This window comes from Emiliania huxleyi, assembly GCF_000372725.1.
Source record: "Emiliania huxleyi CCMP1516 unplaced genomic scaffold EMIHUscaffold_47, whole genome shotgun sequence".
NCBI classification, from domain to species: domain Eukaryota; phylum Haptophyta; order Isochrysidales; family Noelaerhabdaceae; genus Emiliania; species Emiliania huxleyi.
In genome coordinates, this window is record NW_005198467.1 from 730,869 (window position 1) to 742,421 (window position 11,553).

The 11,553-nt window shown below is 65.0% G+C and overlaps 2 protein-coding genes across 2 annotated transcripts in view; one reads left to right on the forward strand and one right to left on the reverse strand.

Annotated features, from left to right (window-relative positions):
* The window catches only part of EMIHUDRAFT_464453 (hypothetical protein), a 9,242-nt gene extending 5,124 nt beyond the window's left edge, over positions 1-4,118 (reverse strand). Inside the window, exons 1-13 of the mRNA XM_005768118.1 lie at positions 4,064-4,118; positions 3,499-3,933; positions 3,333-3,367; positions 3,040-3,076; positions 2,917-2,951; positions 2,789-2,848; positions 2,367-2,517; positions 1,895-2,001; positions 1,454-1,544; positions 1,172-1,256; positions 779-838; positions 494-576; positions 268-344 (exon numbers count right to left, since the gene is read on the reverse strand). Of these exons, the coding sequence (XP_005768175.1) occupies positions 268-344; positions 494-576; positions 779-838; positions 1,172-1,256; positions 1,454-1,544; positions 1,895-2,001; positions 2,367-2,517; positions 2,789-2,848; positions 2,917-2,951; positions 3,040-3,076; positions 3,333-3,367; positions 3,499-3,898 (1,221 nt within the window). The 5' untranslated portion in view covers positions 3,899-3,933; positions 4,064-4,118. The remainder of the gene's footprint in view (positions 1-267; positions 345-493; positions 577-778; positions 839-1,171; positions 1,257-1,453; positions 1,545-1,894; positions 2,002-2,366; positions 2,518-2,788; positions 2,849-2,916; positions 2,952-3,039; positions 3,077-3,332; positions 3,368-3,498; positions 3,934-4,063) is intronic.
* A 1,542-nt stretch (positions 4,119-5,660) lies between these two features.
* EMIHUDRAFT_211382 (hypothetical protein) lies at positions 5,661-7,040 on the forward strand (the record flags this gene model as incomplete). Its single annotated transcript, XM_005768119.1, has 1 exon — positions 5,661-7,040. The coding sequence occupies one exon, from the start codon at positions 5,661-5,663 to the stop codon at positions 7,038-7,040; it is 1,380 nt and encodes a 459-aa protein (XP_005768176.1).
* Between the last annotated feature and the right edge of the window lie 4,513 nt (positions 7,041-11,553).

Consider the following 11,553-nt stretch of genomic DNA (forward strand, 5'->3'; position numbering starts at 1 on the left):
CCCGCTACGGCCGACAGCGCGTTGAGGCAGGTGTACTACGTCTCGTGCGGCAGCTAGCTTATTGCGTAGCGTTCGCACCTCTGCCTCCAGCCATGAAGGGGCGGAGGTGTAGCCCGTCCTGTGGTGCGGCAACTGTGTGTCGCTCCTGTGTGACCGTCATCTCGCGTCTTGCGTCCACCCATACCGCGTTGGTGTCTCAATCGTTGGTCGGACTGTGTGTCGCCTTCCTATCTATCTATCTATCGGCAGCTCGCCCTCGCCCGCGACGTGCGTGCAGCCGTACTCGCGCAGCCACGGCTGCGCCGACATCTCCCCGAACATAACGTCCGCCGACCACTTTGTACCTAGGGTTCGGGTACCGTGGGGGGTAGGGGATGGGTTCGGTGCCGTGGGGGTAGGGGGCCGACCACTTTGTGCCTAGCACGTCTCTCCGTCACGACTCGGATTGCTCCATCCCGCCGCACACGACGCCGGCCGGCCGAGCTCGTTGGGCCGTTCGCGCCATACGCCTCCTTGAGCGTGCACAGGTCGCGCGAGCACTGCGTCGAGTTTGTCCACTCGAGCTCGGAGCCGCGCCTAGGAAGTGTCTAGGACGTGTCTCGGAGGCGTCTCGGACGTGTCTAGGGAGTGTCTCGGATGTGTCTCGGACGTGTCTCGGGCGTGTCTCGGGCGTGTCTCGGAAGTGTCTCGGACGTGTCTCGGACGCGTCTCGGAGGCGTCTCGGACGTCTCGGAGGCGTCTCGGACGCGTCTCGGAGGCGCGAGTCTAGGAGCGGCGCCGGTGGAAGAGGTAGCCGGACGCGGCCATCTCGTGCGGATCCCGCACAAAGTGGACGAGCCTAGTCACCACTCTTACCGATGAGCTGAGGGGGTAGCCATCTCGTGCCGCACAAAGTGGACGAGCCTAGTCACCACTCTTACCGATGAGCTGAGGGGGTAGCCATCTCGTGCCGCACAAAGTGGACGAGCCTAGTCACCACTCTTACCGATGAGCTGAGGGGGTAGCCATCTCGTGCCGCACAAAGTGGACGAGCCTAGTCACCACTCTTACCGATGAGCTGAGGGGGTAGCCATCTCGCGCCGCACAAAGTGGACGAGCCTAGTCACCACTCTTACCGATGAGCTGAGGGGGTAGCCATCTCGCGCGGTGCCCCGCGCAGGGTGGACGGAGCCGGTTGTGCGGCGAGCGTGCCAGCCGCGCCATCCACATGTCGACGTCCTCCGAATAGATTTTGATCAGAAAGTGGCACAGCGCGCCTGGGAAGTGTCTCGGACGCGTCTCGGACGTGTCTACGAAGTGTCTCGGACGTGTCTACGAAATGTCTCGGACGTGTCTCGGACGTGTCTACGAAGTGTCTCGGACGTGTCTCGGAAGTGTCTACGAAATGTCTCGGACGTGTCTCGGACGTGTCTACGAAGTGTCCCGGACGTGTCAGGAGGGTGGCACGGCGCACCGCCGGGCGGGGACGTCTCCACCGGCTGCTCGCGGAAGGTGTACTTGTGGGTCCGCCGGCCGGACGCTGCGCAGAGGGCGTCGGCGAGCACCTTGCAGAGTGTAAGGTAAGGTAAGGTACACTTCTCCACACACACGAGGTGGTGGGGCAAGGGGGGGCAACCCTCGCGTCTCCACGTCTGACGACAGGAGCCCCACGGCATTCAAAGTGCAAGGCCTTGCAGAGTGCGGCGGTGCCGCTCTTGCTTGCGCCGCTCTCGTGCCGCTCTTGGGGCGCGAGATGGTTGGTCTCTGGGCTGTCTCTCTGCGGTCTCTCTGCGGTCTCTCTGCTGCCTCTCTGCTGCCTCTCTGCTGTCTCTCGGCTCTCTCTCGGCGGTCTCTCTGCTGTCTCTCGGCTGCCTCTCTGCTGCCTCTCGGCTCTCTCTCGGCGGTCTCTCTGCACCTTGCCCACGGTCGTGCCGCTCTTGTGGTGCGCCACGAAGATCCACTCGCCGCGGCCGCGCCCCGCCCGCTCGGTCACCGGCACCGCCTCCTCGGTGAGCAGCTTGCCTATGGGGACATGTCTCGGACATGTCGTGGACGTGTCCTGGGGACATCTCCGCCTCCTCGGTGAGCAGCTTGCCTGTGGCGACATGTCTCGGACATGTCGTGGACGTGTCCGTCGGACATCTCCGCCTCCTCGGCCAGCCGCTTGCCTGTGGGGACATGTCTCGGACATGTCGTGGACGTGTCCTGGGGACATCTCCGCCTCCTCGGCCAGCCGCTTGCCTATGGCGACATGTCTCGGACATGTCGTGGACGTGTCCCGGGGACATCTCCGCCTCCTCGGTGAGCCGCTTGCCTGTGGCGACATGTCTCGGACATGTCGTGGACGTGTCCCGGGGACATCTCCGCCTCCTCGGCCAGCCGCTTGCCCAACTTGCGCAGCGTCTCGTTCTTGCGTAGGCAGATGCGTCCGCTCTTGTCTTGAAACCGGCGCTGCTGCCGCTCCAGCGCCGCCTTGGTGCGGGCGCGCGCGGAGAGGACGGCGTCGCGGCAGAAGCGGTGCTGCTCCTTGACGCGCTCCTTGTCGGGGAGATGCAATCTCGTGAGGGAGGTGTGGGGAGGTGTGGGGAGGTGTGGGGAGGTGTGGGGAGGTGTGGGGAGGTGTGGGGAGGTGTGGCGAGGTGTGGGGAGGTGTGGGGAGGTGTGGGGAGGTGTGGGGAGGTGTGGGGAGGTGTGGCTAGAAGCGGTGCTGCTCCGAGTTCGCATACATGCAGGGCCCGAGCGAGGTCTAGCCGAGGTCCAGCCGAGGTCCAGCCCAAGTGCAGCCGAGATGCAGCCGAGAGGAGCGCTCCTTGTCGTTGCCGAGCCCTCGCAGCACGAGCGGCTGCACCAAGGAGCGCATCGCGCGCGCCTAGGAAGTGTCTCGGAAGTGTCCCGGGAGTGTGTAACGGTGTGTCTAAGGGAGCGCATCGCGCGCGCGTCGTCGCTGCGGCCGGCGAAGCGCGTGAAGCGGCCTGCGGGGGGTGTGGGGTGGGGCGTGTCGGGCCAGAGGAGAGAGAGGGAGGGAGAGAGGGAGGGAGGGAGGGAGGGAGGGAGAGAGACCTCGCTGCAGCGACTCGATGATCGGCATCGAGGTGCCCTGCGGCCGCGACACGGCCAGGGTAAGGACAGCTTCTCCACGCACACGAGGTGGCGGGGCAAGGGCCAGAGCAGCCCTCGCGACTCCACACACCCGGACACGGCATGTTCAATGTGCAAGGCCCAGTGTGGACGTGGGGTGAGGAACCACGTTCCGAGATGTGGGGAGAGATGGGCAGATCTCACTGGGCAGATCTGGGCAGATCTGGGGAGATCTGGGGAGATGTGGGGAGATGTGGGGAGATCTGGGCAGGCGCCTGCGGCCGCGACACGTTCCGAGCTGCTGCCAGCCCTGCGGCGGGCGAAGGGCGCGGGGCGGGCGGGGCCGTCAAGAGTGGTGGGTGCAAGGAGGTGGGCGGGTCTCTCACCCTCTCTCTCTCCTCTCCTCCCCCCCCCCCCCCTCAATCTGGGCTTCCCCTGCCCCTGCGGGAGCGAGCGGGCGCGGGACGGCCGCGCTCCGGTTCCGGGTGCAGAGCTCGTTGGCGGTGCGGCTGTCGAACCGCCCGCTCGGAGCAGTCGAGCAGTCGACGCGGACAATCATCACGGTCGGCTGGTGCTCCGCCAGCCGCGCGAGCACCGTGTAGACGCGGTCGGGGAGCGACTGGTGGCCCTGCTCAAACGTGACCACCGCCGGGCATTCGGACAGGGCCTGCAGCTGGCGGAAGGCGGGCAAGTCGACCCAGAACGGCGCCGTGCGGTCGGCCTGCTTGCCAATCTGGCGTCTGCCCTCCGCCGCCGGGCCGCTGCACCCGTCTCGCGGCTGTAGGCGAGGTCGTCCGAGTTCGAGCTGTACCGGAACGCCTGCCACTGCTGCGCTTGACATCCTCAAGCCCGAGACTGGACCGCTTGGTTTTCGCCCTGGGGGCGCGGGGGCGCGGGCGCGTCAGAACTGGCGGTGCGGACGCGAGGCTTTGCGGCGGGGTAAGGTGGGGAGGTCGGGCGCGGATGGGGGCGGAGAGGGTGCGGGCGGGGAGGCTTTTGTGGCGACCGGAGGGTGGCCGAAGAGAGAGCCACAGCTTGCGAACGTGCTGTAGCTGTGTTGCCCGCCGCCCTCGAGCCGCCGCCCGAAGAAGAAATTATCGTGCCGCTGTAAGTGCCTCTGTCAGCAGTCCTTCACCTCCTCCGGGAATGTACGTAAGAGCCACATACACTGATGGCGTCATGGTCTTGGTGCCGGTGCGCGGTGGCCAGTCGGTTCTTCGTCGGCGCTACGTCTGAAGAGACCGACGTAGCAGGCGCGAGGCACGCCGTCGTGAGAAGTAAAAAATCTGACCGTGCCACTATCCTATTCGAGAGAGCCACAGGCGAGACGCCTGCACGCCGTCTCAAAAAATCTGATCGTAGCACGCCTTCCTCTCAAGAGAAAGCGGATACACAAGAACACAACGCAGTCTCTCACATGACAAGCGATCCCACGTCAGCGATTGTGGGGACTACATGATTACACGAAGGGTGGGCTCTCAAGAAGGGGGGATCCGAGTGTGTGTGTGTCTGAGGGAGGGTGTAGAGGATGTAGAGTGTAGAGAGCTGTAGAGCTGTAGAGATGTAGAGCGCTGGAGAGCGCTGTAGAGCTGTAGAGCTCTACATCCGGCGCGGGACAGAGCGATGCAGATGTAGAGCACTGTAGAGCGCGATTTTGCTGTAGAGTTTGTTGTAGAGGCTCTACAGCAAACCCGCCGGGAAGGCAGTGACTCAAAGAGGTCGAGCCGCACTAGTGGGGTGTCTCCGAGCTTACTGGAGCTCTGATGGACGGCCCTGACTATCCCTGACACACAGAGAGTCCCTCTGACGGCACACAACACCCTACAACTGCGTCATGACCAGCCTGCCATGCGTCGCCGGTGCCGCATTCGTCGCAGTGCTTCTGTAGCAGGCGGTGGACTGTCGGCTGCGAGGACGGTCGCATTTGCGCGAGGCGAGGCAAGCATTGCTGCGCGTTGCATGCGCCATGCCTCGCGCCAGCGCGTGCGGGAGCTCCTGGCTGAGCGTTGAGTCCAAGCGAGTTGCGCTGGCCACGATCGCTACGCCGAGCCGAGCTGACGCGCCGAGGCGCCGGCCAGTCGCAGCCGTGAGGCAAGCCACAGCAGCAGAGGCACCTGCCACCCATTGGGCGGGCAGACAGAAGGCCAGGGCAGCACTGGCAAGTGCAACGCGCCTAATGTCGGAGAGCGACCGTGCCTCGTTCGCCGCTTTTGATGTAGAGTTTGTTGTACTTTGTTGTACCGGGTAGAGATTTCACGTTGTAGAGCGCCTTGAGCACTTGAGCACTGGATAGGGTCGGTTCCGCATGGTACGGGACCCCTCGATCGTCTCGCCCACCCTCACTGGTGTGTTCATTGGGGGGGGTCATAACAAACACGGTGCACAACGAGAACGTGGCACAAACAAGCGGCTTGGAGTGCACACTTCTCCCCCACGAGCGACGTGCGCCAGACGCCATGAGCGCGCATTGTCGTTTGTTTGAGCGTGCATTGCGTGGCCGTGGGTGCCCGGTGCAGGTAAAAAACACCTACAACGAAGGCGCTCTCAAAAAACACCTCCCTTGACTTCAGCTGGTCGAGTTTGACAACCACCTTCAGCGAGCGATGCGGCCGCTATCCGCGCTCCTCATCTTCACCTTGCTCACGTTTGCCCTTCTCGCCGCCATCTTGGCGAGCGGCATCCTGATGGGCGCGGGCAACGCGGCCGCGTGGGGCGTGGCGCCACTCTCGATGGTGTTCGTGATCGGCCTCACCTTCTTCGGCGAGCGCGCCTGCTTTGCCAGGCCGGCGTCTGAGCCATTGACCAGCGTGGCGACCAAGCCGCGGCTGCACTGGCTGGACAACGCCAAGGCCACCCTGATCACGATGGTAGTCGTGGGCCACTCGGCGATGCCCTTCATCGGCCAAGGCGCCTTCCTCTCGCTCAAGCCCGCGCCGCTGAGCTGGTACACGGCCACCGCCCTCACCGGCACCGCGCTGCTCAAGCCGCTCGTCGTGCCGCTCTTCTTCTTCATCTCGGGCTACTTCTCGGTCTCTGGCCTCGCCCGCAAGGGCCCGGGCGCCTTCCTTCGCGACTCCTTCTGGCGGCTCGGCCCGGCCTACTTCCTCTTCTGGCTCGTCGTCAACCCGCTCAACAGCCTCCTCGGCTTCGCTCTCGCCTCGCCTAGCGACGGCGCCTTCTCCTACTTCCCGGACAGCGCCGCAACGTGGTTCCTCTCGTGGTTGCTCGTCTTCCAGTCGATCTGGTCGCTCGTGGACAGGCCACTGCCGCCGATCGAGCCGCCCTCGTTCGGCAGGCTCGTCCTCCTCTCGCTGGGCGTGGCCGCCGTGCAGCTTGTCGCCTCGCTCATGTGCGCCCTCGCCGGCGCCACCCTCGGTTTTGGCTCGATGCCGATGGCCGGGCCCGGCGGCGACGGCTTCCTCAACGCGCTGGGGTTCGTCGGCGGTCTGCTCGCCAAGTGCCACGACTGGCTCGCGCGGCCACCGCCGCTGAGCCTCGTCCGCCCGGCGCGATGGTACGTGGGCGTCTGCGCCGTGTTTGTCGCGCTCTTCTTCTTCCTAACGCTCGCGCCCGGCGCACCCGGCAACGGCTTCGCCGGCTCGGGCGGCTTCACGCCATGCTTCTTCGCGCTGCAGCTCCCGCTCGGCCCCTACTGCGCGTGCGCGCTCGTGCTCGCGCTCGACGTCTTCCAGCGGCGCGCCAACTTTGAGACGCGCCTCACCAAGTTTCTTGCGGGCGGCGCCTTCGGCGTCTACCTGCTGCAGTATTGGGCCGTCACGGGCTTCACGTACGTTTACGTCCTGCTGCTCGAGCAGGCCTCCGACGCCGACATCGTCTTCGTCAACTCGACGACGAGCAGCTCACCCGTGAGCGACGGCGAGCTCTTTGGTGGCTTCTTCTTCGTGGCCGCGTGCAGCGTGATCGCCAGCTTTCTGGTGGGCGGCGCGCTCAAGTTGGTCCCCGGGCTGAGCCGGGTGCTCTGAGCTCCGTGGGCCCCGACACCTGCAGTCGCGTCAGGATGTTAGCTGTGGCCTGTGGGAAGCTTTGGCCCCAACGTACCTGACGAAGCTCCCTCGCGCACGACACGGAGAAAGAATTTAACGCCCGCAGAATTCTTCGCTAGTGGTGGCGGCGTGCCGTCCTCCCATCCCTCCCTTTGGGCCTTTGTTTATTTCGTTGTTTCTTTCTTTACTCGTCAACATGTCGGGGAGGACAAGACAGATCCAACAGCCTCTCGCGGAACGGGAGCTCGTACGGCAGCTTGCGATCAATCATCCGGCAGCGCTCGCCCTTCCGCCACCCCCCCACCACGCCGACCCCTTCAACTGCACCACCGCCCCGAGCTCCGCCGCCACCAGCCGCCTCGCGTCCGCGGGAGCCGGGAGGGATGGCAGGCACGATACCGAATCTCGGCAACCCCGACCGCTCACTCCCCCATCCCATTCCACGCAACACCGCAGATCCGCTGAAGACCGTAAAAAATAACAAATCCTTGGCGACAAAAGCGGGCGAGGGAGCAGACAGGTGGACGCACGGACAGACCCGACCCAAGAGCTTGTGTGTGCTTTGCGACGCAGTGTGGCGGCGAGATCGACAACGACACCATCTCGAGCACACGCGCGAGTCCGCGACAGCCGACACGGAACACGCTCTCTCGCCTCTCTCTTACCCACATACGCATGGTACAGTACACGAGCGAGCCTTTCCGAAACGCAGGCGAGGCTCGAGAGGCAACTAGTCTCCCCCTCTCAAGGGAGCCCGTGGCATGGGCACTAAGTCGCCCTCAAACTCCTCTCGCGGAGCGAAGAGTGGGACGCTCTATCTCGATCGCACTAGTACGAGTAGTCGTCGCCGTCATCGTCGTCTCGATCGTAGTCGTCTCCGTCGTCGTCTCGATCGCGCCGACCGTGCCGGTGGCGGTCGTCGTAAAGGCCGTGGCGGTAGACATCGTACCGACCGTGGTGGCGGACACCGGCTCCGAGGAGTCTTCCGACGACAGGGCGTCCGACTAGCTGGCTTCACCCATATCTTACCCCTTCTCTGCCCCCCCCTCCTAATGGTTGGGTAGTAGGGCTAGAGGGTCGCTCTACACTTAGCCTCTGCAGCGTGCGAGCGCTCAACTTAGCCCCCGCACGGAGCCGGGCTCAGACTTAGACGCTGTATGGTCGGGGGCCATGAACTTAGACGACACAAGGCCAACTCCGGGTAAAACCCGGGTATCTTATACCTGCAAAAGTCCAGGTTACCCGAAAAATACCTGGACGCGTCCCGACCAACGTGCACGATGACATATCGCTTCCTCCCAGGGCCAGTGCGCTACTTGCGGCGCGCAACGCCTGCTCAAGTACGCGCAACGTACCATATGCTGCCGCTATGCGTGCCTTAAGGCGGCTGCGGCGAAGCGGCGGGCGCGGCATGCCGATGGCAGTGCGGACGATGCGGTTGCGATGTGTTCTGTGCTTCAAGACCGTGGCGGTGCTTGGCATGCACTTCTGCGATCCCAATCAGCTCATCGCAACGAAGCAGCGCAACAAGCTGGCTGCTGCCAACAAGGCCCTATGCTACCTCACGCGCGGATCGTTCAAAGAGGACCAGCATACACAGGCTTCTCTGACATGCGTTTGTTTGAGCTTGAGGCTATTTGTGAGAACTGTTTGGCGAGAAGTCGCCGAAGATTGCGCTCAAGAAGCAGCAACGAGAATCGGAAGAGGGGGATGCTGAGGCGGCGATTGCTGAGCATGAGAAGGATCGATCGCCCGCCGCAGGCGAAGAAAATTTGGGGGCTGCGCCGTATCGTTGCGGTACTTTGATCACGGTGGCGGGGTGGGAGCCTGAGTTGGCCCCAGGCCGTCCACGGCCGACTTAGCCGATGTAAGAGGCTCCCGCTGATCTTAGACCGCGCAAGCACTCCAGCGTGGCTAGCCACACTTAGACCCGTTAGGCCTCCAGGCTCAGAACTTAGACTACTACCCAACCAGTCCCCTCCTCCGACCCCCCAGGCTAGATGGAGTAGTCAGATGTAGATTCTGCCCCACACAGCCCCTTACCCCTTCACCCTCGCCTCACTGCTTGGTGTTTCTGAACACGTAGTCGTCCACGCTGTGGGGGTTGTGTGTGGGTTGTGTCTGGGAGGGAGGGAGTGGGGTGCAGGTTGCTCACCCACGGCACCGGGCCGGTGCTTGCACTTTGAATGCCGTGGGGCTCCTGCCCGTGTCCCGGGCGTGGAGATGCGAGGGTCGCCCCCCCTTGCCCCACCACTTTGTGTGTGTGGAGACGTTTACCTTACCTTACCTTACCTGGTGGCGGTCTCGTACGAGGGCGGCGGGGAGGGCGAGGGCGGGGCGGCGGAGGGGGCAAGGGTGAGAGCAGTGCGACCCCGGGTGTGCCAAACGCCTCGCAGTCGTCCGGCGTGTTGTAGCAGCCACGCGCTGGGAAGGACACGCGGGTCATGAATGCGTTATACGGGCAAGCGTGTCGGCCGCTTGCGCTTTTTGCTGGCGCACCGGCCGCGCTCGCTATCATACTTGTAGCAGCGGTAGTGGCCGGACACCGAAATACAGTTGCTTTGTGCCGCGATTTCGCACTTGGAGCACTTTGAGTGCAGTCGGCAGCCTCACATCCAGCATTCTAGGGCCCCGGGGGGAGCTAAGAAGCGCGCACCCAGCGCCGAGCCAGCAGATGATCGGGATCGGGTTACGGGCTAGAGAGCCCTAAGGCTAAGCCGTAGCCCCCGGGGGTGCGCGTTCGCAGGGAAAGGGCCTTTCACGCGTTTTTGTTCTTCTTTGTCGCCTACTTAAACTTACTTTACTAACCCGCAGCGCCGACCCTACCTCGGCCCTCGTTCCTCGCACGCGACCACCGCCGTGTTCCGGGGCGAAAGCAGCGGGTCAAAGAGCGGGACCAGCTCAACGCAAAGGGCGTGTCCCCCTTCCTCTCCGCCGTCGGCCGCCGCACCGCACCCTCCGCCCGCCCCCGCGCTGCTGTCGCCCGCCTCTACGCTGCTGTCGCCCGCGCCGCTGCAGCCGCCGCCCGCCCACCCGTCGCTCTCGACGAGGAAAAGCGCCCTACGGAGCGGCAAAAGGGCCGCAAACAGGTGAGGGGGCAGGCGCGAGCGGCCCACCGCGGTCACGACCCCCCACTGCGCGCCTGTCGAGGAGGATCAGCCGCTCGATCGGCCGCGCGAGCACGCCTAGGAAACCTCCGAGAACGTTTCACGGAGAGTTCGTGGCGGGTACCGTCAGCGGCCGCGCTTGATCTTGGGGGCGATCTCAGGGGGGTGCTCTCAAGGAGTGCTCTCAAGGAGTGCGCTCGGGGTGCACTCGGGTGGGTCTCGGGTGGTCTCGGGGCTCGAGCGCGCCGCGCAGCATCAGGTAGGCAAACAGGGGCCGCTCCAAATGCGAGTGCTCCTCCTCGACGGCGCGCATCCGCTCCGCCTGTTCACAGCTGCAGCTGTGAAGAGACGCCGTACACAGTATCCTCGACGGCGCGCATCCGCTCCGCCTGTTCGCAGTCTCAAGTGTGAACAGCGCCTCTCCACACCTCAGCCTCGACGGCGTGCATCCGCCCCACCTCGCCCTCCGAGTACTCGATCCCGAGCCGCGCCGCCGCCGCCGCAGCGTACTCGCCAAAGCGGCCGCACCGCGCGAGCGCGCCGACGTTGCCCTCGCGCGGCAGCCTGCCGTCGCTCCGCGCGGCGGCGGCGCCGTGCCGCTGCCGCAGCCGCACCTACGGTGAGGGACGGGCGGACCACACTGAGCTCGCGAGGGCGTGGGCGGAGGTCGAGCGCCTCCGGGAGGCGCTCGAGATGTCTCGGGACAGGGAGCGAGTGCAAGCCCACGGGGCCCGCTTCTACGACTCCAACCTCAGGGCCAAAATGCCCAAGGCGACTGAGACGACAACTGAGACCAAGACCGAGACCACCACCACCTCGGCGGCGGCGGAGGTGCTCTTCTCCAGCGCGGGTGGGACGCGAGGGTCGGGACGCGCGCCCCGCGGCATTGCACGTGCGAAGCCCGATGTGCGTGGAAGAGGCGTGCGTGCGTGCGTGTGCGTGTGCGTGTGCGTGCGTGTGCGTGTGCGTGTGCGTGTGCGTGCGTGCGCGTGCGTGTGCGTGCGTGTGCGTGCGTGCGCGCGCGTGCGTGCGTGTGCGTGCGTGCGTGTGCGTGCGCAGCCGCACCTCGAGCAGCGCCCGGTGGAAGTGGTGCCGGCTCCGCGCAACCATCTCCGCGGCGGTCGCGTGCGGCTCCACCCACGCGTGCACATTCTGCAGGGCGAGCTTGCGCGCTGCCTCACCGAGCGGCGCGCCTAAGAAGGGGGAGGGGGAGGGGGAGGGGGAGGGGGGGGGGGGGGGCTGGCCCACCCCACCGGTTAGGGCGGAGCCCGCGGCAACTACCCGATGACACTTCCTAGACACTTCCTAGACACCTCCCAGAAACTTTCTAAAAATTTCCTAAACGGTAAGGGTGGAGCACCGGGCAACCGACGGGGGAAACGGCC